Genomic DNA, 23,796 nt, shown 5'->3' with positions numbered 1-23,796 from the left:
CTCTTCGAAGCACCCACAGAAGAGCCCAATGTCAGAGATGGTCTACTCTTGCGATGCCAGAACACAGTAGCGTCCTTGAAACCCAGTGCTTCATCAGTGTGTTGAGGATGTAAATCAGGTTGTCACCTGAAATCTGTCTGCCATTACCTCACCATTACCCGACACCTACAATAGAACCCTCTTCCTCTTATCATAGACTATAATAGCTGTTGCTATTTATTCAGCACAAAGCCTTTATAAATGTGCTGCCCAGCACGACCACAGTGCTCGTACTGTGCTGTAGTAGTGGAGTGACTTCCTTACTTCCAGCTTAGGGACATCATGACTCATCCATCTTTTCCATTATGTAACAGTAGGGTTCTGCTACTTCACAGAGCATGCAGACCAAAGAGCAGCCAGGTTTGTGTGCGTGTGTGAGTGTGAGCGTGTGTGTCACATTGATGGATATCTTGATGGATGGCTTAAAAGCCACATGACTGTCAGTTGTATTAGGACGTGCTGAATCAGATTGTCCACTGGGATAACTGCTTCAAGATGGCAGGTGTTCACGTGTTTCGGAGAGTAGAGTACGGGGTGAACACGTAAAGCATCTTTGTGAAATGCACATCATGAGAAGTTAGGCATTTTTCAAAGAATTTAAAGGGTGTGTCTGTGCGCGTGCATGGGTGCGTATCTATCTACGTGTGTGCGCGTGCGTGCGTGTGTACGTGCGTGTGTAGGTGCGTGTGTACGTGCGTGTTTACGTGCGTGTTTACGTGCGTGCGTGGTGGGGCGGAGGCGTAAACAGGTGGTGAGAGGATGGATCTCACAACCACACCGCAGAGAGGGAAGTGTGAAACTAAAACAAGTGTTGCGCTTCTGCACAGAACATAACCGCTTTTTGTTTCAAGTCATGGTCAGAAAAAAAATAAATAAAAATATATATATATATATATATATTTATATACGACAGACCTGACTCAAAATAGACAAGTGGACAGCGGATAATTGGGCTCAACAACTCATGGATTCTGTAAAGCTTCAGGGCAACGGCTGCTAACACTTTCCTGCATTCTCGAAAAAGAATCGTCACGATTCATTCTGCCTGTGCTGTTCTTTTTCTGTAAAAGTGTATTTCTGTAAAAACGTTGGCTCATCATGTGACACACCCAGTCAATCTATCTGTCATACACAGAAGGCCTACATAATGATATAATAGTACTGCTTCATAGTGAGGGGCCATTAGTTCAAATCAAGTAGTCAAAACTAATATGGATGGTTTAATTATTGATCATGTATTCTACGTCCAAATAAAGAACACTGTAGATACTGTATTGACTTTTCGAGTTAAAATGTATTTCCATAGACTGCACCTTCCACACTTCCTTAAAAAAATACTACTTCAGATTCCTCAGGCAGGCCTAGGATTTCTTTTCAAACCCTGCAAACGTTGGCAACGAGAAAGTTTAATAAATTCCTAAACATATTCACCCCCAAATAAACGACATCAGGTATGAACATTTACCCAAAAAAAGACTGATATCCTCATCATGCTGCTCCCTTTGAATAAAGTTTTCTGGTGTTTTGTTCATCACCGTGGAGGAGTTTCCTTTTACGAGGCTCTTTTCATAGCGTTCTGGAGAAGCCGTTAGTGTTCATTGCCACTCCTGTCTAGCGGTTAGTGACTGGGCTGACTTCAAAGCACTCCGCTCAGCTAATGATAATGAATGCATCGTGTCTGCTCATGCTCAGGGTCCACCTTTGTGCTGTTTTGCAAGTCGGTCAGTACCTTCGAAAGTTACTTTACCTCAGCTAACTTTCTAAACTGTTATTTTCTTCTCTTTTTTTCGTGTACCATTGGTGGATTTGAGTTGACCGGTTGTACCACAGAATCAGAATCAGGATCAGAATGGGATTTATTCGCCATGAAAGTTTGCACAGACAAGGAATTTGCTTTGGCAGGAAGGTGCATACAATAAACATATAGGGACCTAAAATTTAAATATGTGTACTATCTATACTAAGGGTACATAAACTATCAGTACTAAAGATGGTATCGTTGTGACTTTTACCTCCCCCCAAAAAAAGAAGAGACCTATTTATAGACTCAAGACCTTCAATGATGAATACCTGATACAAACAACGACAGAAATATGCAGGTTCTCACTCGTGTGTCTGGGAATCACTTAATTTCCGCAACCTTTTTGGTCTCAGTGAGAGATAAAATATCACTACCAGGACTGACAAGGAAAACAAAAATATGTATTTAAAGCCAAACTTTCACTTTTCCTACACTGACAGACAACATAAAAAATACATGAAAATGAATACGTCTATGGATAGTTGAATCATAATCATATACATTAAATGACACCCTTTTAAAAGTGACCCGCCTGTCATCAACGGGTCAAAGAGATCGATTACACTCATCAAGTTATAAAGGCATTATTTATGTGTCCTCTCTGGCCCGCCTTGCAGGCACTCTGGTCACTGCTTTTGGTCTCCAGATAAAAGAGGGACCCTGGGGAACAAAGCAAAGGTTTGACAGGGCTTTGGAGTCCTGCAGTGGACCAAACCATTCAATCAACAAGAGCTCAATGAGGCTGTGTTGATCGGAAGTAGACTAGACCATTCACCGATAGGGGTGTGCATGTCCAACACAAAAGGTTGAGGGCATGATCGCTGCAAGTGAAATTCGGAGGACAAGGGCTGTGGAAATGCAATTTGGAAAATAAGTGAATCCCGAAATTTCCTTCCATTTACAAATACTACATCTTGTATGAAGCTGTTCCTTGTGCCACTTCACTTTAAGCCTGAGGCCCGAAAACAAACTTATGCACTGGAGTCACCTGTCACACATCTTTTTGGTGTCCCTCCCTCAACATGTCACACCAGTTCTCCCGTTGCTTAGCTACAGCAATAGAGTAACACATGCTGCTTTGATTCGGCCATAGAAAGACAACAAAGGTTAAGTAAGTGACAGGGGAATTTTAGAGTGAGAGGGGCTCTGTTCAATGTCATAACCAACGCCATCCAAGAGGTATTTAAATCGACATCAAACACACGAGGCGGCAGCGAAGATGGACGATAACTTCTCTTGACTGTGGTGTTGCCATGGGAACATGACTCATCATAACAAGTCATCCTGCTTTACCTGTGGCAGCTGGAGGCAACTCATGAAAGCTATTTCACACTCCTTTGTTTGCCAACTGACACTGTTTGGCAGCACTAAGCCCTAATTTTCGATAACATTTTACACCAGATGTCCTATGAAACTCAACAGGCAGACACTTAAAAATAGTTGGAGTGTGCAAGTTGATATTGCCTTGTTGGTGTGTTAACCCAGTTTCTCTGGCTAGTTCTATTCCTTGGAACAGTGGAGTTAGATTCTAAGTTAATGCTGTTGAAATAGGGTTAGGGTAAGCAAAAGACAGCTGGTAATTTCAAATTATTCTAACAACGAGGAATTCAACCAAATTCCCCTCCACTTACTGAAATAAGATTTATCTTCCTGACTGACTCCAAAGTGTGTCATACAAATCAATATCACATAGCTGCCCAATGTAGTCTCTGGGGAGTTGTGCTGTCCTGGTGTTTTCTCATAAACACCAGATGTAACTAATCAGATTAAGTTGATTGACCAGATCATTATAATCAGGGGACCTAGATTAGGGTTGGCATGAACACCTATGGTACGTTGGCTTCAGAAGCCAGGTTGCAGCTCGGAACTCCTCTGTCGCTCAATGCTGTCTGATGTGTATACAAGCCCTCTGGGCTGGTGTTTACAAACGTCCCTCTGGTGTTTCAGGTATGTTGTCAAACAGCTCTACAGAGTGTGAAGGAGCTGAAGGCTAGCCATCTGTCACAGGCTGCTCTCTTCTGTAAACACTATACTGAGCTGTTCATCAGCATCGAGGCTCATATCAGTTGTTTCCTTGATAATCACTGCACGATAGCTCGTGTGTTATCGTGCTAGTCAGTGGATCTGTATACGCCTTTTGGGTCAACAGCCAACGTCAACAATGTCATAAGAAGTGGCAAACGTCTTATTTGCAAACACAGACTTTCTCTGTATTTCATTGGAACCTTATGGTAATGTTCTAGTATCCCCTCAGGGAGAATAACAATGGATTAGCTGCAGGGTGCTCTGAGACCTCAGACCTCTGCATGTCAACATTCACATCTAGACTTTGCAGTCTGTGACCCATCGTCTCCCTTTAGCTCGACAACCCAAGGCTGACCCAATACAGGTCACAGTTCAGCAGCATATCTTGTGGTGGCTAGGGTACAACCAACAGAGTTTGTTGAGTGCAGTTGTCGTAATTGAGTGCAGTCGTCGTATTTGAGTGCAGTCGTATTTAAGTGCAGCCGTGAATGGACAACATTGCATGCTCTCCACTGACACAAATGTCAGTAATTATAATATAATTTGATTCACTCTACTCCAGCTAAGAGGTCCTAGGTCAAATGATGGTGTATACATAATTCTAAAGAAGTACAAGATAGCAGTAAGACATAAGGGACTTGTACTGTGGTCTGGTATGGCAGTTGAACGACAATGGGATTAAGTAAAGGGGATTTGTGAAATATCAAATGCATCAATACATAATTGGGGCACCAGTCCAAATTGACAGTCTTTCAAAGGAAAATGTTTTCTTTCAAATGTAATTATTAGAGTAACAATGAATGCAGCAATCGTCTGAAAGTAATAATGATGTAATAAACGTAGAGCAGATCATTACAAGGACATGCTGGAGAAGTGTTTTCAGACTGTGCCCTCTTGAGCTGGCACTGTCCTGGATGAGCTTTCAACAGAAATCATTCCAAAAGATCTAACCAGCGATGAGGCATGCAGCCTTCATGCTTTTGTTGAAGGCCGCATGTAAGTTGTAAAATGTAAGCCCTCCTGATCGTCTTTTATGTTGAAGTAAGAAACACAATTGGCCTGCCAGGATGACTGATATCATTGGTTGCTTATGTGTAATATGATATTTTCTGATATTATATTATCTGATATTCCACATAATATTACTATAATCTTTCGGGCAAGTTATTAAATGAGTCTATAGCAGGTCATTTAGGATCTCAATATACATAAGACTGACCCGCAGAGTCAAAGCTTGCTATCTACTCTCTGACTTTCACAGTAGTTTGAGTTTCTTCATCTGCCATTTTTAAAGTTACTACAGTATAAGTGGCACTCTACAATGTACATTTCAGATACATTTTTCAGACACCAGGGAAGCCATCCTTTACACTAGGGAAAAGTCACCTATATTCCTAACATCTAAAGCACTTACCATGCTCTCCTGTAGAGCTGTGCGTGTTGTTGAAGGTCAGGCATGGTTATGTAACAGTGTGGCCCTCTACTTGGATGGATGGGAAACAGTGACTGAACTGACAATGAAATTCTCCTTTGTTACATTTCCATTTAGTCATTTAGCAGACGCTCTTATCCAGAGCGACTTACAGTAAGTACAGGGACATTCCCCCCGAGGCAAGTAGGGTGAAGTGCCTTGCCCAAGGACACAACGTCATTTTGCATGGCTGGGAATCGAACTGGCAACCTTCAGATTACTAGCCCGACTCCCTCACCACTCAGCCATCTGACTCCACTTTGTTAAAGTTGTTATATTTGGGTATCTTTACCCAAAGGTGCACTATCATGTCCTTTTTCCATCCAGTCATAATTTAGCTATCATGTCCTATACCAATGCAGTCAAAATGCAGCCAGCATGCATGATGTTTTGTACATCTATAGTAGGTTTAGTAGATTTGAACAAATAATGCAATAATCATAAAAATATTCAGGTGTTTGTGCCCATACAGTAAAGCATTTCAACTGAAATTCCTCATGAAATCCATACTTGGAAACATCTGTTGACACTGTTAATTATTACCATATTTGACTGTACTATGACAGTTTGTTGTCAACCTCTGGATTTGCTAGTCTCGTGAAGTTGTGTGAAACCCCCAAATATATAAATAGTCTGGCTGGTAGCTATGAGTAATTCCGGAAGCATCGTTTTATTCGATGGGTGGAATACCTCACTTCACCCCTATGCCTACGTTTGCTTAGGTAATGCACCAACAGCAGGCACTTATATTAAAGGTGACACCCTGTCAGCGCTATAAATAGCCCTGCACTTTCCCCCCACGAGCACAGCTGTAGCCTCCCCCAAGTCGTTTGATCATTCGTTTGCAGAGAGACGACATCGCCCGCTGTTATTCCAGCTCCCTGACTCTCTCTGGCACACGCACACACATATGTACACTCGCAAAGGACCCCTCAACTAATCCGCAGTGTACTCAAATTGTCTCGTTAGTGTGGTAGCACTTTAAATGAGATGTATCAGTGAGTCTTCATCATCTTACTGGACAACTATACTGGGCAATTTACCTTAAGGAGGCCATTGGTCCTTTAGGTCAGATGTAGCCATAGGGGGCAAGGTGGAGAGGTCAGAGAATAAGGGAGGTCAGAGAATAGTCAGAGGGACACTGGTTCTATTGCTGCAACCTGTTGAGTATGAGTCATCTAGTCATCTGGTTTTACTAGCTTTAACAATATACTGCATATCATGCATACATTTTTTAATTTGTTGGGAAAGCTTGATCTTAGTTACAAGGTCAACTTGGACCAAAAAGAAACTGGCACTAATCAGGTTCTTCTGAGTAAATTTTTATCAGGTACAGCACACTTTAAAAACATGTGACATGTTTTTCAGTAGTCCATGTCAAGTTCTTTTGACTTAATAGTCGAAAACTGGATTTTAAAGGCATGTCCTCTCCCTTAATTGGCACTTAAAATTCAATACTAATTTTCTAAACAAAAAAGTAGCGTTTTTAAACGAAAGTATTTTTAGAACCCTTGGGTACGCTAACATGCTTCGTTGAACATGTGAAAACCTCCTTACCCAAAGTTGCTCCAGTTCTAAACAATTTATTTCAGGAAAATAGATCTATTTGCCAGTTTCACTGTGTGCTCCTCCAATGTGCACCTGGTGCCTTTTTGTCATGGGCGACCTAGGTTCAATTATCAAGTAGTAGCCTTTCCCTTGGTATCCATGTGCTCATTTTTGCAGACTTGATGTGTTCGGTCGACAACACGTGTATTTTGAATGTAAATTAATTAAAGGCAATTTCATCAACAGTTGAGAGCAAATATATTAATTGTTGATACAATAAACATAACGAAATAAACAAATCAAATGGGTTATTATCACGTGCTTCTCCACAAGATACTAGGGATTGGCATTTGTCATTTTTCTTTTGTTATGAAATGTTTATCTTCTGGACAGCTTCTGATACAGTGTTTTCCCTAGTACGCATGTTCTGCGCACAAGACAGTAGGGTGCGTTGCCACTGTTTTCATGCTGAGGCAATCGTAGCAGTCGAAACGGAGACACCACCTATTATATCATGTCCATACAACTCAAATGCTTGCATTAGAACAAATGCATCTTCCTTACAACCTGCTTCTACGTTTGTAAAACAATCCACAAGCCCGAGGAGCGAAATGGTCTGAGCGCTAAAGAAGGAAGGGCGCGCGTCTCCTCACTTCAGAACGCTGGACAGCTCCTCAATAACTTGGAGACCGGCTGCAAGACTTGTAGGAGTTAATTTCTCCAACCTGGAATGAAGAGCTATTGGAAATGAACGACGACTAACCATGGTGGATTTTATTTGTATCTTATCATCAGGTACAGGTCCACATCCGGACATATTGAAGTGAGAAATGGACTTTGCTGAAATTATTTTCGCGTTGTTCATTGTCGTGGTCGCAATTGTGTCTTTGTTGTCGAACTTGTTGGTGCTACTATGTTTCGTACACAGCACCGAGATACGGCGACAGGTTCCAGGTATATTCACCATGAACCTGTCTTTTTGCAACATTCTCATCACTATTTTAAACATGCCAACGACATTGGTGGGGATTATCAGAAATCAGCAACCCTTTGGTAATTGCCTTTGCCATACTGTAAGCTTTCTGGAGACTTTTTTGACTGCGAACACTATGTTGAGCATGGCAGCTCTTAGCATTGACCGGTGGATAGCGGTGGTCTTTCCCTTGAGTTACTCCAGCAAGATGAGATACAAGGATGCAGTGATCATGGTTTGCTACTCGTGGCTGCATTCACTCACGTTTTCCCTCATTGCGCTCCTCTTCTCCTGGGTTGACTACAGCCACATTTACGCGTCCTGTACCTTGCATCTAACTGAGGAGAGCGACCGCATGAAGTTTACAGTTTTCACCGTTGTTTTCCATGCCACTAGCTTCGTGTTATCCCTTCTAATCCTGTGCTTCACGTACTTGAAGGTTTTAAAAGTTGCACGGTTTCATTGCAAGAGGATTGATGTAATAACCATGCAGACCCTTTTTTTGCTGGTAGATATCCACCCAAGGTACTTGCATCCATGTTTATCTGTCAAAGGCTTTGTCCATGATATTTATATTATGTCAATTTTGTCATTTGCATTGAACTAAAAGCAACATAACTAATATTTTCAGTGTGAAACAAAGATGTCTGGTAGAGCAAAAAAGGAGGAAACAGAGAGCCACCAAGAAAATCAGCATCTTTATTGGCTCCTTTATCGTCTGTTTTGCTCCATATGTAATTACAAGGTAAGTGGGATTAATCATAAAGCAAGACAGCTAATATGAACTGTATTACCTCCTGCAAACACACAGTATTATTTTGTTTAGTTGCTGCTGTCTGCTGTCTACTAACTATAAACTAAAACATGAACATTCCTCCCACAATATGAGATACACTATACTACACAAAATGTTAAAACAGTTTCATCCAACGAGAGCTTTGCAGTAGGTACTGTAACACTTAAACACATGTACCATGATTCTACCAAAAAATCCATCCACGTCAGTTTTCTATTGTAATTCCACTTCCCAGTGTGAATAACGCTCATTCTCGACTTGAATAGGTTTAGTGGAATCCCCCAATTCCAGAGTAAATGAAATTAGATGCATCTTATTCCTTATTCCAAGATATGGATACAGCATATGTGTCAGGTTCAATGAACTGAAATGTTAGGCAGGTAGTTTCCACTGAAGTGGTGGTGTGAAGGATGACAGTGGAGGGGAAGTTACAAATTAGGAAACTGGAGGAGGATACAGGATACAAAGGAACAGCGAAATGGTCTCAGTAATTGGCTCACCTCTGTACCCTCCACAAATAGTCTGATTACCCAGTTGAGGAGAAAGGTCTGCCAATGATAGGGCCTATCAGACCCTTTCAGTATTATGCTTAGCATCAATGTCTAGTCATATATTGATGCTGGATGTCCATGTCTCGGATGAAACATAACACAATGTGCTGTATTGTGTTACAAAAGAACATGAACATGTTGCTACACAGTAGTCGATATATTCCCCGTAACTCAATTTTGTGAAAAGAGTCTCATAACTGTGTAAGACCGCTTCGGAAAACAACCAGTTACGTTCCATGGGTTTACCTGAGCTTGACATGGTACAAGATGCCTCTAATAGCAATCACTCACCGCAATTCTTGATAACAAATATAACAAATAGCTCTGAATCATACCTCTAATGAGATGAGAATGTGTCCTTTCTAAAAGGTTATTTTGGCTATATTTGGCTCTCCCTCCCTGCTTTCCTTCCCAGATTGACTGAACTACTTCCCTTCGTGGGCATCAACCGCCACTGGGGGATCGTCAGTAAGTGCTTGACATACAGCAAGGCCGCGTCCGACCCCTTCGCCTACTCCCTCCTGCGTCAACAGTACAAGAAGGTCCTGGTTACCGTCGTCAACAGGCTACTGCGCCGTGACCTGTACCCCTCGTCCGGGCACAACAGCTCTTTAGACACGGAGAACGACTACTGTCTCCAGAGGATCAGTTAATGACATCCGCTCGGACATTGGAAATAACGCTGGTGCCCAAAAATAATGTCTGCCTCATAGGTAAAGAGGGGGCGAGAAGAGATGGGGATCAATGAAGGTGATACATGGAAAGAAAACAGGATAGAGAGACTTGAAGGGGGTGGGTCATTGTGGGTGGAGGGACTGAGAGACAGTAGGATGGGAAAGTCACATGGGGGGGGGGGGGGGGGGGTAAGGTTGGTACAATAGAGGGAGACACAAGAAGATGATAGAGCAGAAGCACACTGTAAGAGAGATGAAAAGCCAAGGAGAGTGATCGCATTCTGAGACACTGGCTCCAGACCGTATTGGTAAACAAGGGATGCGATCTATGACTCTCTGGCAATGCCACAAACACAAGTACCCCCCGCACAAACACGCAAATACACGCACACAAACGCTCACACACAAACACACGCACACACACAGATAACGATGAAATGGATCAATATTTTTTGATAAGCCATTGGCTTAGTTGACAAACAGGGAACGACAGATGCTGATCACAGTACTCGAGACCCCATGCGTATCATAGCTTAGCACTATTATCAGAGCTAAGGGAAAGGCATTTGCTTACTATCACAACCTCTGGCATAGTCACTTTTAACCATGCTTTGTGACCCACAGAAAACAGGGACTTGAAGTAGAAGTCAGTTATGTTCTGTGAATTGATTGTGATGAATCATGGATGTCAAAGCTAGTATCTGTCTAGCTCACTCTGAGCACTGGCGCTGCCAGGGGCATCAGGCTATTTCTTTAAATTATATTAAATCATATAGCCTCCTCACAATGGCAAGTGCCACAAAGTGGTGGCTGTGTTCTGTATGGACTGTGTTAGACTTCTCTGCAGTTTTTCACAAATGTCATGTCAATCACTGGATAATGATGCACTTTGTATAATTCTCTCAAACCTACTAGTTTCAAGAGCCAAAGGTAAATCTAATTTTTACTATGATGTTAAAGTGTATATTGTAATTGAATGTATGACAGATACTTTGGAATGAAATGCATTTGTACCTCTGTACTTATTTTGCCAGGTGGTTGCAGAAAATATTTGTACAGATACATAGTGTAATCTTAACTCTTCTGCACTGTACAATAAATTATTATATCTATTTGTAGAAATGATTCGCTAACTACAGTTGTGCTACGTAATGTAGCAAAAGAATGTCATTATGTTCAAGTGCTTTAAAGACACTTGTCTTTGTGCCAGATTTCAACATGTGACTGTTAAACGTTTTGATACACTTAAAATGAAGATAGTTGTTTCATGAAAACGTGTTCTTTGGGTGTAGACACAGGTGTTTTTAATTATGTGAGCCAGTTGCTGTTCTTTGGCAGTGTAAGGTTAAGCTGCTGTATGTGAAATTATGTGCAATAAAGATGTCAATTAATATTTCTCTTACAGCATATTGTACTGTCTTAATATATGAGTTCATAATTTTAATATAATGTAATGTAGGCTATCAAATGGCGTAGGAAAGTATACGCTATACAGTAAAGTAGGGTATCAAATAGTATACGCTAAAAAGAGAAATGGTTCCATAAGAATGTTTAGTTTGAAATTGACAACAGGTGTATCACAGAACAACATCTTGCATGCTAGGACATGTCTTGTTCTTCTACGGTCAAAGATGTTTCCTATGTAATTTGATAGTCGACCGTAATACGTGTAATAAACAGAAATGTTGGGACACTTGAACTTCCTCTGTAATTAAAAGCAGCGCATTTAGGTGCCACATCAATATGGACTGCAGTCGGAGAGAAATGAACACTATAGTTTTTCTGGGTGTATTAGCAGCGGTTGCCTTGTCTTCCTCTTTGCGTTGTGAATACGGACAAAGATTTCTAGGTAAAGTATAATTTAAAATAAAGTGATTACGAACATGATGTTTTCGATAAACTATAGTCGATCTGTAATAATGTGGGTTAGGGTTAATAATGTGTAGCCTAGCCTATGTAAAGTGAAATATGTTACCCTTGCCATCAAGGAAACTTTTTTATTGATAGGCTGCAACGTTTGTCATCTTGTGTAAGTTCTGGAAACGTACAAAAGTAAAGGCATGCACAGACATACATTAGCCTACTAATGGGATGTTTACCACTGTCTAGTTGTTAAGTAGGCCTGTTTGAGACAGGAAACCTTCTGCATTATTTAACAGAACATAGGTGTATGTTTTACAGGTACAAATGTGTGGAGAGATGATCATTTATGGCTCAGCTCTAAACTATAATATCCTAGAAGTCTAATCAGTATAGGCCTAGTGATGGTAAACACAATTCTGCCATCTAGTGTTTTATGTATTCCAGGAATATAAACACTGGTTTCTCCTGCAGGGCGTTGCAAACCAACCGATGAAAGCAAAAGTACGTATTCAAAACATTATTCATTTGCTGAAAGTCTATAGCCAGTGGAGAATGTCTTGTTGAAGAGCCAAGGTGTGGAAGGATGGAGTTTACTTGACTACCATTAGACTTCATGGAAAATGCTAGAAAATCCAGAACCCATCCTGCAAGCTTAAAAGCCAGCTGTGCTCCACAAAAGTCCAGTTTTCCAATGGACTGGGTTCCCAGACCACATAGCAGGCATGGATCAAAGTAACAAGGTGTGGCCTGGTTCAAGCTTACGTGCAGGGCAAGCTCCAGAAGGGTTTCAGATACAGCAGGCATATTATATTACCTTATAATGACTCAGAAATGTATGATTGATAAATATGATTAGGCCATTTAGATGGTCATGATAATAAGAAGTCATAATAATATTCTGATTTAGTAATGATACAATAGTATAAGAAGTCTGATGTATATTAAATGAGTCAATCATAAGCGTAGGCCTGTTAGATATATTGTCTTGGTTGTGTTCTGGGGAAGATGCGATACCATCAGCTTCTTTAGATTCAGGCCACTGCTGGACTAATCTAAGATAATGTAGTATATTTTGGATCCATTTGCTTACAGCATGTTTTACCTATATACATGTTGGTGGATAACTCAACTGGACAGATGTTTAAATAAAGTAGAAGCTGGGACCATACAGAGATCATACTGGTTTGGTTTAATGGAATTTAGCCTTAGGATCCTCCAGTGAGCTATCCAGATATATTTTGGAATGATCAATGGCTGTATAAAATATTTAAATTCTAATTTCCAGAGATAATGGAAATATTTTGGACATGACCAGTCTGCAGAAGCACATGATGTATTGAGAATGTGCAGCCTGTAGCACTATCTGTATTATACCTTTCCCATTTTATATAGTTTATGCTATAGCACTGCAAAATACTTAACATATATTTAACATTGTATTTTCCCCACAATCCAACCCTTGCCGATCCTACCCCTCAGCCAAATGCACGGACATGGTTTTGGGCTACTGTGAAGACATGCCCTACGCTCAGACCATGTTCCCCAACACGCTGGGCCATCGAACTCGCGAGGAGGCAGAGATGAGCACCGAGTACCTCCTCCTCAGTGTGATCCACTCCCTCCTCAACGGAGAGTGCAGTCCAGACATCCGTATGCTGGGCTGCTCCGTGCTAGCCCCGCACTGCCAGAGACACAAGGTGCTCAAGCCCTGTCGTAGTACCTGCGAGGCGGTGTTCATGAGCTGCGGTCATGCTTTCGAGGGCATCAAAATGGCATGGCCCTACTTCCTGGACTGTGACCGCTTCTTTGTCAGCAAAGAGGAGGGCTGTTATGACCCCCTGGAGGGACTGAGAGGTAGGGACCCGAGTTGGGACTGTGTGTACTAAACTTAAGGTTTACATCGCAACCTGGTCTGTGACATCACATCAAGATTGTGTTCACGGCCAGGCTGCTGATTGGTTTTGTTCAAAGCAATTTCCTTTTCTCCAATTTTCTAGTCTGTTTCAATTCCAAAACACTGATAGAGGAGCGAATGCTTTTTTTGTGTTTCAAAGAAAGTAAAACTCCCTCAATGAGTCAGAGAGTTTTGAGGGTCAAGTAAGAGTGCTCCCTGTACGGCTGCCATCAGAGCTTTTGTGGGACCTAAAAACACACTTAAATCATTCATAGGTCAGTTTAAAAACCTGCTTCTATATGCAATCCAACATTTTCTCTGGTTTTGTGGTTGCGTCATGAATTATTTTGCATTACTTCCTTCGGTACAGAGACGTTTCTAAAGAAGATTGCTGTAATTATTAGGTCGATGTTTGACTATCTTCAAAACAGCTAATTTAAACCTATATTAAACCTTCCAAAAGAGTGAACATAAAAACAATGGCTTCCCACCACTTTAGTACCATCAGATACAGTAGAAGTTTAATCAATTACATTACAAACATAGTATAGGCAGATATTCAAATAAACAACTTACAATGATATCTTACACAGGATATGCAACACAGCGAACACCAAGACCAAGTCATAATGCTAAATATGAAACATAACTGTAAGACAAGGGGAATTCATTGTTACTCGTGGAGTACACTCTGCTACTGTTGTTTCACATAGCTGTGATTTGGCTGTGTGTGTGAGGCTTCCTGTGAACTCTCTGTTTGCTATATTTCAACAGCTGCACCAAGCAATCATTAGTAGCCAATAGGAAAGCTTGTTTGTTTTCATTACACTGCTCAGTAATAGCAAAGGGGGGAGGATTTGAAATGTGCACACTGTATGATAAAAAAAAAATGGGTTTGACATTTTTTGTAAACCTGCTTTTAGTGCAGGATGAAACCTGTATCTTTCCAAGCCAATCATAGTCTTCACGTAACCAGATGCTTGGCAACATCGCTGTTATGATATTCCTTCCAAACTGGCATCATGCCATTGGTACTAGCCCAACCCCAGTAGAAAGAAACACTACACTGTTCTTTGGCTTTTAATATACTTTGGGTCAGTTTGTCAGGGATGAAAGTGTTACATGGAAATGTTGACCTCCACCCCCACTGTCTGCATGCATCAGACCAGCAGGAAGAAGCTTTATCCAGCTTCCCTGTGGAGCCGTCCACCCTCATCCAGTTTACATACCAGTCCAACGCTCAGATGACCAGCATCCTCACAAGAACTGCCGCGCGCTGCTCCGACATCGCTACCACCTACAGCATAGGCCGCAGTGTGGAGGGCAAGGACCTGCTGGTAATTGAGTTCTCCAACAACCCTGGCCGTCACGAACTCTGTAAGCTCCAATTCTCTTCACTGATTGATTTATTTATTACAACACTGCGAGCCCTCCTTTTTGAGTTTGAATAGAGCTATTGTTCCTTTTGAATGAGTACAGTATATATCGTCCTAGGGCATTATGCTCAAGTATTTTATTTCCGATTTGCCACATAACAAAGACCATAATAACATGGTCGCCAATTTGCCTGCGCCTACATTTTTTTTAACTGTCTCCACCATGACCCCCTCTAGTGGAGCCAGAGGTGAAGTACATCGGCAACATGCACGGGAACGAGGTGTTGGGTCGTCAGCTGCTGCTCTACCTGGTCCAGTACCTGTGTTCCGAGTACCAGCTGGGGAACCAGCGTGTCCAGACCCTCATCAATACCACGCGCATCCACATCCTACCCTCCATGAACCCTGACGGCTACGAACTGGCCTTCCCTGGCGTACAGGACAGCATTGACCCTGAACACGAAACTGTGAGTTCACCTGTTATGAAACTTGGTCTTGTTGTTTTGGGGTTCTCGTTCCAACACTGATTTAGTACACCTAATTCTAATACTTTGCTGTTTGACAAGCTGAATCATGTTTGTAACAACTGCGGTTGGAAACTAATAGAAGGGTATCGTAGATTTCCAGGGCAGGGTTGGACAGGTCTGGTATACATCACTCATGAAAGTTTTATTTAGCCAAGGTAGGGAAGACATCTAGTTTGCCATGTTTATGGCCACAGGGATGCTGTATACAAGCAAATGTGTGTTTCATAAACAGGTTGTGCAGACTTCACCGAGTCCATCCAGTACTTAGGGCCTGTAAACAACTCAAACTATTGAAACTATTGAAACCCGTCCATTTCCTTGTTAAAAGGGTGGCAGATATGTGGGTCGGACTAGCGGTCGCACTAATGCCCAGAACATCGACCTGAACAGGAACTTCCCAGACCTGACCTCCCTTGCCTACAAAAGACGTAGACAAAAGGGCTACCGCACCGATCACATCCCGATCCCAGACTCTTACTGGTTTGGTAAGGTACAGTATGAATCCTTGTCCATCTACCCACATCACTTTGAAATGTGCCTGCTATTTTGCGTTACCTTGGTATACTTATCAGAAGACAAGTTTTGGTTGAGACTAAAACACCAAACACCATGTTCCAGCAGCCCTGGTTATAGACTGAATTGATTGTGAGGGCACTGGGAAATCTTGGTTGGGCAGGATTTATTTTCCTTCACTGAGTGAGTATATGCCTCTACTAAGTCTAGTCTACTCTGTAGTCTTGAACAAGGCTAGCGGTGCTAGCCGTGATGTGCTTGAGCTGGGAGCGGACCGTGACACACATTTCTCCAAATAAAAATGGCTGCATCTTCAAACTATATTTTAGGCTGGTTTACAAGAAAGACTAAAGGTATGTACAATGTGGGCACGTTCATCTTTTACATTACTAGCCTGTCAGAAATGAGTAAAATAACATCCCTAGATCCGGCCCTGTTCCAGGGTTGCCAACTCTCTTTTATCTGGCCTGAAAACCATGTTTTTGCCTTGGTCTCCTGCTGAAATATCAGCAAAAAGTCTATAGACTGAGAATTGCTTGTGTGCATTTATGCAAAATCTCCCAACCAGCCAAATTTACCTTTGTCAAATTGACATTTTAAATAGTTCCCGTTTGATCCTGTGGAAAGGCTCAACAATGCATCACAGGCCTGTTTTTATGACATGATGCAGGTAGCACCAGAGACCTACGCCATGATGAGGTGGATACGCTCCATCCCGTTTGTGCTTTCGGCTAACTTCCATGGGGGGGAGCTGGTGATCGCCTACCCCTTTGACTTCTCCAAGCACCCCCTGGAGCGCAACATGTTCTCCCCTACGCCAGATGAAAAGGTAAACAGGGCTCTGAGTCACCTACCGTTCACCAGACCAGGCTGTAGAACAGTAGAGTGCCTGGCAGACCATTACTGTGATTGCCGTCAGTGCCCGGTTAATGGATTGTTAATTGATGCTTTTGCATATCATCGCACTGTGTATTTGTATTTTAATCTGTAGGTATTCAAGCTGTTGGCACGAACATATGCAGATGCGCACGCCACGATGAGTAGAATTGACACAGAGAGGTGCAGGGGCTCTCTTAGACCTTCGGAGGGAATTATCAATGGTGCACAGTGGAACAGCTTTGCGGGTGGTAAGTCAAGAGAGTTCATGAAGAGATTAGTGCGTTCTGTAGCTGGTTTATTCATTGTTATTGTGAAGGACAGTAAATCGCTGAGCACCCAGTGTTATTCCAAGTGTGGCAAGATTGCCCTCTAGTGGTGTAATCTGTATCCACCCATTCTATTATTAGCAAGCACAAGCCACAATATACAAAGAGATAGTAATATAAACCCAGCTTGTAAAGGGTCATGAAGGACTTTTCCACAGAGATAACAGATGTCCACATGTCATCATTTGATCTGGTCAGGTATGCAGGACTTCAACTACCTGCACACCAACTGTTTTGAGATTACGGTGGAGCTGGGCTGTGACACGTTCCCCCCGGAGGAGGAGCTCTACACCGCCTGGCAGGAGAACAAGGAGGCTCTGCTCACATACATGGAGTCGGTATGAACAGCTCCTCTCGTTCTGGATAGAAGATGTTCTTCTTACGTTCCAGTCCCCAGTAGTCTAGACTGACCTTGTGAAGCCGCTTGCACATTATCGCTGCACAAAGACCAGCCAGCCCATTTCACACTGTTGGTTCAGGCTGTTGATGGGTTAACTGACAGCAACCTGATTATAAAGTACTGAAATCCTATGCATCATACCACAATGAGTCTCCAGAACATGGACTGAAAGCAAAATACCAAATACGAATTAAAAAAACTCTAAATTCTGTTTATGGGTATACGATGAGTAACAGCAGTCACAATGTAATTACAAAGTCAGAATTATAGGTTATTACCCAATTACAAAATGCTGTCAATGAGGGTATGATTTCCTGCTTCTGGTATTTATTTAAGCCAAATAGTAACTAATGGACACTCAACACAACCAAACGTGTAAATACAACAGCAAGTCCCACTTCTAACTGACCTACATACTGTGTCCTCCTGCTCAGGTCCACAGAGGAATAAAGGGCATCGTACAGGATGAGGACGGGAATGGAATCAAAGAAGCCAGGATATCTGTCAGGGGAATAAGACATGACATCATCACAGGTAAAACATAAGCTGCCCAATCAGCTGTGTCTGTTCCAGCCAAGAAATGACTGTTTACACGTATTCTTTTGTGATTGTACGTTTTAAAATGGGAAGCAGATGTGAAATTGAGTTCAGTTGCATATTCTGAAGAAAGTGACACGGTTAGAGCACATTTTTTGTCTCTGGGCAGTGTTCCCTCAACATCACACTAATGGTTCTGGATGTTTATTTTCCTTTTTGGTTGGAAAGTAGTTTCTAGTTCCTAATTCCTTGATGCTTTTGTAACATTACTACACAGAGAAACCAGAGAGAATGTGTATTTATCTCACAGTCATTTCACATTTTGGATAACAGGTACTGTAGTGTGACTTGTGAGTCAAAAGAATGATCTTTCTCTCCAGCTGAAAACGGAGACTACTGGCGCCTGCTCAGCCCTGGCATCTATGTCGTGAGCGCCTCCGCTCCAGGCTACGCCAAAGTCTTGAAGAAGGTTCACCTCCCTGCCCGAATGAGGAAGGCTGGCCGGGTGGACTTTGTGCTCCAGAGAGCTGTCCAGGAGCCAGACCTGGACCAGCACTACAACCTCCCCTCCATGGGGACCTACGAGCGATTCGACCCCTATAAGAAATTTGAACGCTACGCCCTGACTGACGTGGGTCAGAATGTAGAGGAGAGGCAGCAGAAGCCCTGGTGGTGGAGCTACTTCAGCGCCGGAGGCACCGCGCCGACCTGGCTGCTCAGAAACTACTAGAGCCCCCTCTAGAGGATCCAAGGGGCATGACATTTTATAGGAATTTAACACTGTATATGGTTTGTCACACTTTCCTGAAAATAAAAGAACCCAGTAAGCCTGTCATAACATAACAGCAACAGTAGTAGAATAGATAGACGGCTGGCCACAGTTGCGTTGGCGGTATTACATAAGATTATGATGTCAGTTATGCCAGGAATACATGTCTCGAATCATGTTCATGATTGCTCTAATACTGACTTCTGAAACATACCATTTCAGGTGATGATGCTGCCTCATAACATCATTTTAGGGACAGTACTTTTGTGCAAATGCTGCAAAGTCCAAAGAATTCCATTGAAATCACCATTGAATTCAGATACCTCTGTTTGAAGATCAAAATGGAGGCAGAGCATGTTACCATAAAGGGAAGGTGTAAATGGTGTTATGAGTAATTAATAATCCTGAAATTAAGATATTCACAAGCTTTTTACCTACAGTTGATCAGTTTCACTTCATGCCCATTATAAACCCATACTTGGCGTAAATAATTGTTGTTTTATAACCAAAGATGAATAAAGAACTTGACTATTGCATTATTAGGATTATGACCAGTTCTTCCAGTTTTCCATTACATTGTAAGTTACTCTTAAATTTACTTTCAATAAATATTAACCATCTTTTAACACCTTTTAAAGATGCAATGACACAAGATTGCCACAAAGAGGCAGCCTCTTCCTACTCTCTTATGCAGGACTTTAAGTTTCCATGGGTTGCCATTCAAGTCTATACATTCTCCATTTCTATACCATACAGCCATGTGCTGTATCTGTTCAAGCGGTGCCAGGGTCTTGTGTCGGAATTCTCAAACAGTCTAGATTAATGGGTCATATAATGTGTCACTACTGTTAACACTGTCAGTCTCTCCAAGATAGCTTCAAACTACTTCCTTGTTTTTAAAAGGCTATGTTGTTTATTGTAGATTCTCAATAGGCCTACTTGCTCTCCAGCAGTTTCTGAACTAACAATATCTCATAAGGTAAGCAGACACTCATTTATTGTCCAATAATAAGTTATTTAAGCTTCAGGAATCAAGCTTTGTATTCGATTTCAGTCGGTCTGTTTTACCTCCCACACCTATGAACATACAGGATTAAGGAAGAATGATTAGTAAATGAAGACCGTACCTAATTTGTGCTTGTGTACATTTCCAGACGTCAGCACTTTTGACATGCTACAGTGTAGCACTGCCTGCTGTGCGTAGCCTGGGATCCTCAGAGACTTTCGGACCTGAATGTTTCCATTGACCACACCCAACCGCAACATGGAACCTCAAACCAGATCCCGGAAGTCACTATCAGAGCAATTTTACTTTATATCAAATTCCTGCCACTTTACTCACCGTAAAGTTAAATTCATATTTTTTTTTGATTGGTTGCATGGGAGGTGGAGGGTGTTTCAACAGCTGTGGACGATAAATTCAAGGAACAAAACATTTGTGATTCATTTTGGATGTTGGATGTCTGTCTTAACTGAAAGCAAGTTCTTGGTTGGATTGACAAGCAGCAATGTGTCATCATTCTTTATGTACCAACCATAACTCTAGAGAATTGTCATAGACCTTATTCACGCCCAGTTAGGAAGCTGGTGTGAACGCTACACTGTACTGAACATGGCAGTGTATTGCTACAAAACATGCTAATATGAGCAGGAAGGATAATGGAGTGCTGTCATGACAACACAACTAATGAAAAAATGCTAATCCTTGTTTAGCGGGTACTTGTAATAGTGACATCTGACACAAACTTTCTCTTTAGAATCACATACTGTACTATTATGTCCTCTATGCTGCTCTTTAAGTAATGTTTAGCATAAAATACTATTTATGTATATCGATCTTTAATTAATAAGTTATTATAACTAATAAATGCAGTATTAGGAAAGTGAAGGTTAAAACTATTGAGTTTATGGTACACTAACTAACATTACTATTTCAAAGACGCCATGTGATGTATATCATATCGTTTAGAAACAAAAATTGAAACTTTTACATCAATCTGTACTTTTTTGTTCAAATTTCATAGTTTCACTAATAAACTTTTTAAAATCTGTAAACAATAATAGTAGCTAAATAATACATTAGAAAGTATTAGTAGCTAAAATAATATAATACAGTATTGATAGCTCATTATCCCGAATTGGAAATGAGCCTAGCTTGTAGATATCCCTCTAGAATGGTACAAATAGTTATCATAGTAGAGTATTCTGCAGTATGAGTGGTTCTACAGTTGGAACACAACAGTTAACTACGTATCTGAGTTGAGGTTTTGAGTGTCCATGTAACTGACTGGTGAGAAAGACAAAATGAAGGACATGCACTATTCAGTGAGAGAACAGGTCATCAGAATCAGGTCACATGCTGCAGAGTGGACTGAGCATAGTCCTGCGTGGGATTGACCTGTTTGCTTTGCTGGGACCTGCTCTCCCCCGCTCCCCATGTGAGGTGGGGTCCTGGGTCACCAATTACTTAGGGAGGCTGAGAAAGTTGCATGGAGCTGCCCTAAACTGCCATGTTGCATTAGCATCACAGTGACTGCAGGTAGATAAGTAATCCTGCTGCATTTCACTTCAATGAATCTGCTGATTTTACATTCCCAAAGTAGCTCTAATATTTATCCCTCGTAGTCTAACCCAACCTCAGTTAAGACTAATTGTGAATTTTTAAGTTAGTTTGTATTTGTTTAGAGTATCAAGGATCATATTATTATGTAAATCAACATGTTAGAATTGGTCATTAGGAATTTCTTAAAGAGAAAGAGACTTAAAAGTTAAAGAGACTACTTACTTAAAGAGACTACTTTGGTTGGTGTGCACTTGGTCATTTTTAATGCAGTGAGACACAAGCCTGCAATGCTTGAGGATTTGAGAATAACGAAACGAACTCATTCCCCTTTCAGTCAAAGCAAACAAACTTAATGTGAGGTGGGGATGTGCTTTAATGTCTACTCCACCTCTTCATCCACAAAGCCCTGCCTTCCATAAACCCTATTCAGAGGCACCACCAGTCTACGTTTTGATAGTGGAGTTGGAGTCGCTCCTCAAACTCTCCCTGCGGCCTCATTGTCCATTGCGCGGTACAGCTGAAGCCTGCCGATTGTGGCTAGATTAACTTTTTATGAGCCTCACAAGGGCGATTCAGTGTGTTCAGCCAAACTAACATAATTGCAAAAACAGCATTTGATTTCCTAATAATGGCTCAGTGTCACGTCCAATTCAGTCTGCTTGTTCAGTGGCAGCAATTACTGAATCGTACATGTGCAGACAACTCCTCCAGTGGGCGATAATAAGCCACTTTCTTTGTTACAGACCCTGAACAAACTTGGACGAAACACGTGAAGCAGGGATAATGCGCCAAGTCGAGCGTGAGTGCATACAAAAACCCGCCGATCGTCGTTGTAGAAAACTCCTCAACTATAACAAAAGCGGGTCCAACTGGGTTAAGGTGATTCCACAGTAATAGTGGTGGGATCTCTGACCACAATAGGCTATAACGAGAGAAAATACAGCTGCTCGTTTGTGGAAGTCACTAACTGGTGAAAATAAGAGGGTCGTCAGGGGTTGATTGACCACCGACGGGTTATGAACCGGAGAGTTTTGTTGAGGGACGGTGGGTTCCTTTGTTGCCATTTTCTATTGGTTTATTTGGTGTGCTCTCCATAAGCGTGACGGCCGTAGGTCAGCGCACAGAAAGGCCCATCCAGGCGAGACCCCGGACACTGTTTTGACCCGCCAAACCTTTCCCTTGGAATGATCAGTAAGATCCAACCACCATGTTTGTTGACATACGGGTCTCTCGTCCGTTTGTTTTGATTGGTCTTTGAAACGCTCTGCTACTTCCTTGTACTTTGTAATCAAGGCTAAAGCCCTCAGAAATGGAGGTCCTCTCTCTTGAAGGCAAGGCCCAGCCTCGTGGCAGAAGACTAGCTTGGAAGAGACAGCTAACTCCCCCTTACCTGCTTTAACTCCAACACCAGATCTGAAAGAATAATTGCTATTGGATGATAATCGTTGATCCATAGCCTAATTATTAACTGCTTGGCTTAGAGGTTGCATCCCTATTACGTTTTCAGTTTTGTAGATTGACATGAATCGCAGATTTGATATTTCACCTTTGAAATCTGTCACTTTCTTTGTGATAATCTTTAAAGAGATGGACACATTCCTAAACCCCTGGACTAGAATAAAGCAAAACCTGGTAGAACCTGGTTGCAATCAGGTTCCCAATAGGAGTTCTAACACTGCTGGGATGGGTTGGGATGTGTGAGGAAATTGGAAGAAGTGATGACTTGTAACAAATATTATGCTTGAAACATCTTTATAATTTAGACTTCCATGAGAACAGAGGTCCTCGAGGCCCCTTGAGGCACATGCTGGCCAACACCTTCACATACAGCTGGGCTGAGAAAACATAGACCAGTTCACCCTCAGTCTGACAGCTCTTCAGCCAACATCATGTACTGTACAGTCTGATCGTCAAACATTCAATGTACTTTCATAGAGAGCAACAGCAAAAAATGTCCCGTAACTCAGGCGGCAAAAAAGAAGGTCTGTTTAATTTAACAGCAGCTCCAAAGACCCTGTGGCAGCCGGATTTCAGGTCAGGTTTCAGACAGAGATACTTCCTTGAATTGCCTCGACTACAGAATTCAACCTTGTAATGTTTGGCTTAAAGAGCTTCAGCAATGCGCTGTCAAGAAAACATCTTGCTGTCAGTTGCCTATTATCTGTACTGTTTTGTAGGCGGATGGCATGAAATATTAATTGGACAATAAGATGACACAAATGAGAAGAATGGTGCATTGCTAGACCTAAATAGCAGCATTTCTGGATTCTA

The 23,796-nt window shown here is 41.8% G+C and overlaps 2 protein-coding genes across 2 annotated transcripts; both read left to right on the top strand.

Annotated features, from left to right (window-relative positions):
- Window positions 1–7,690: 7,690 nt before the first annotated feature.
- On the top strand, window positions 7,691–9,930 carry LOC136967642 (G-protein coupled receptor 26-like). Its single transcript, XM_067261499.1, has 3 exons — window positions 7,691–8,382; window positions 8,489–8,602; window positions 9,620–9,930. The coding sequence occupies exons 1-3, from the start codon at window positions 7,715–7,717 to the stop codon at window positions 9,855–9,857; spliced, it is 1,020 nt and encodes a 339-aa protein (XP_067117600.1). The 5' UTR covers window positions 7,691–7,714; the 3' UTR covers window positions 9,858–9,930.
- A 1,691-nt stretch (window positions 9,931–11,621) lies between these two features.
- Window positions 11,622–19,498, top strand: LOC136967641 (carboxypeptidase Z-like). Its single transcript, XM_067261498.1, has 11 exons — window positions 11,622–11,727; window positions 12,213–12,242; window positions 13,221–13,595; window positions 14,800–15,012; window positions 15,249–15,478; window positions 15,867–16,028; window positions 16,722–16,880; window positions 17,043–17,178; window positions 17,455–17,594; window positions 18,091–18,190; window positions 18,574–19,498. Exons 1-11 carry the CDS (start codon window positions 11,622–11,624, stop codon window positions 18,921–18,923), a joined length of 2,001 nt encoding a protein of 666 aa, XP_067117599.1. The 3' UTR covers window positions 18,924–19,498.
- The last annotated feature ends 4,298 nt before the right edge of the window (window positions 19,499–23,796 follow it).

Source organism: Osmerus mordax, chromosome 23 (assembly GCF_038355195.1).
Source record: "Osmerus mordax isolate fOsmMor3 chromosome 23, fOsmMor3.pri, whole genome shotgun sequence".
Classification (NCBI taxonomy): Eukaryota; Metazoa; Chordata; class Actinopteri; order Osmeriformes; family Osmeridae; genus Osmerus; species Osmerus mordax.
Note: the sequence above shows the minus strand (reverse complement) of the source record. Positions and strands in the feature narration are given on the sequence as shown.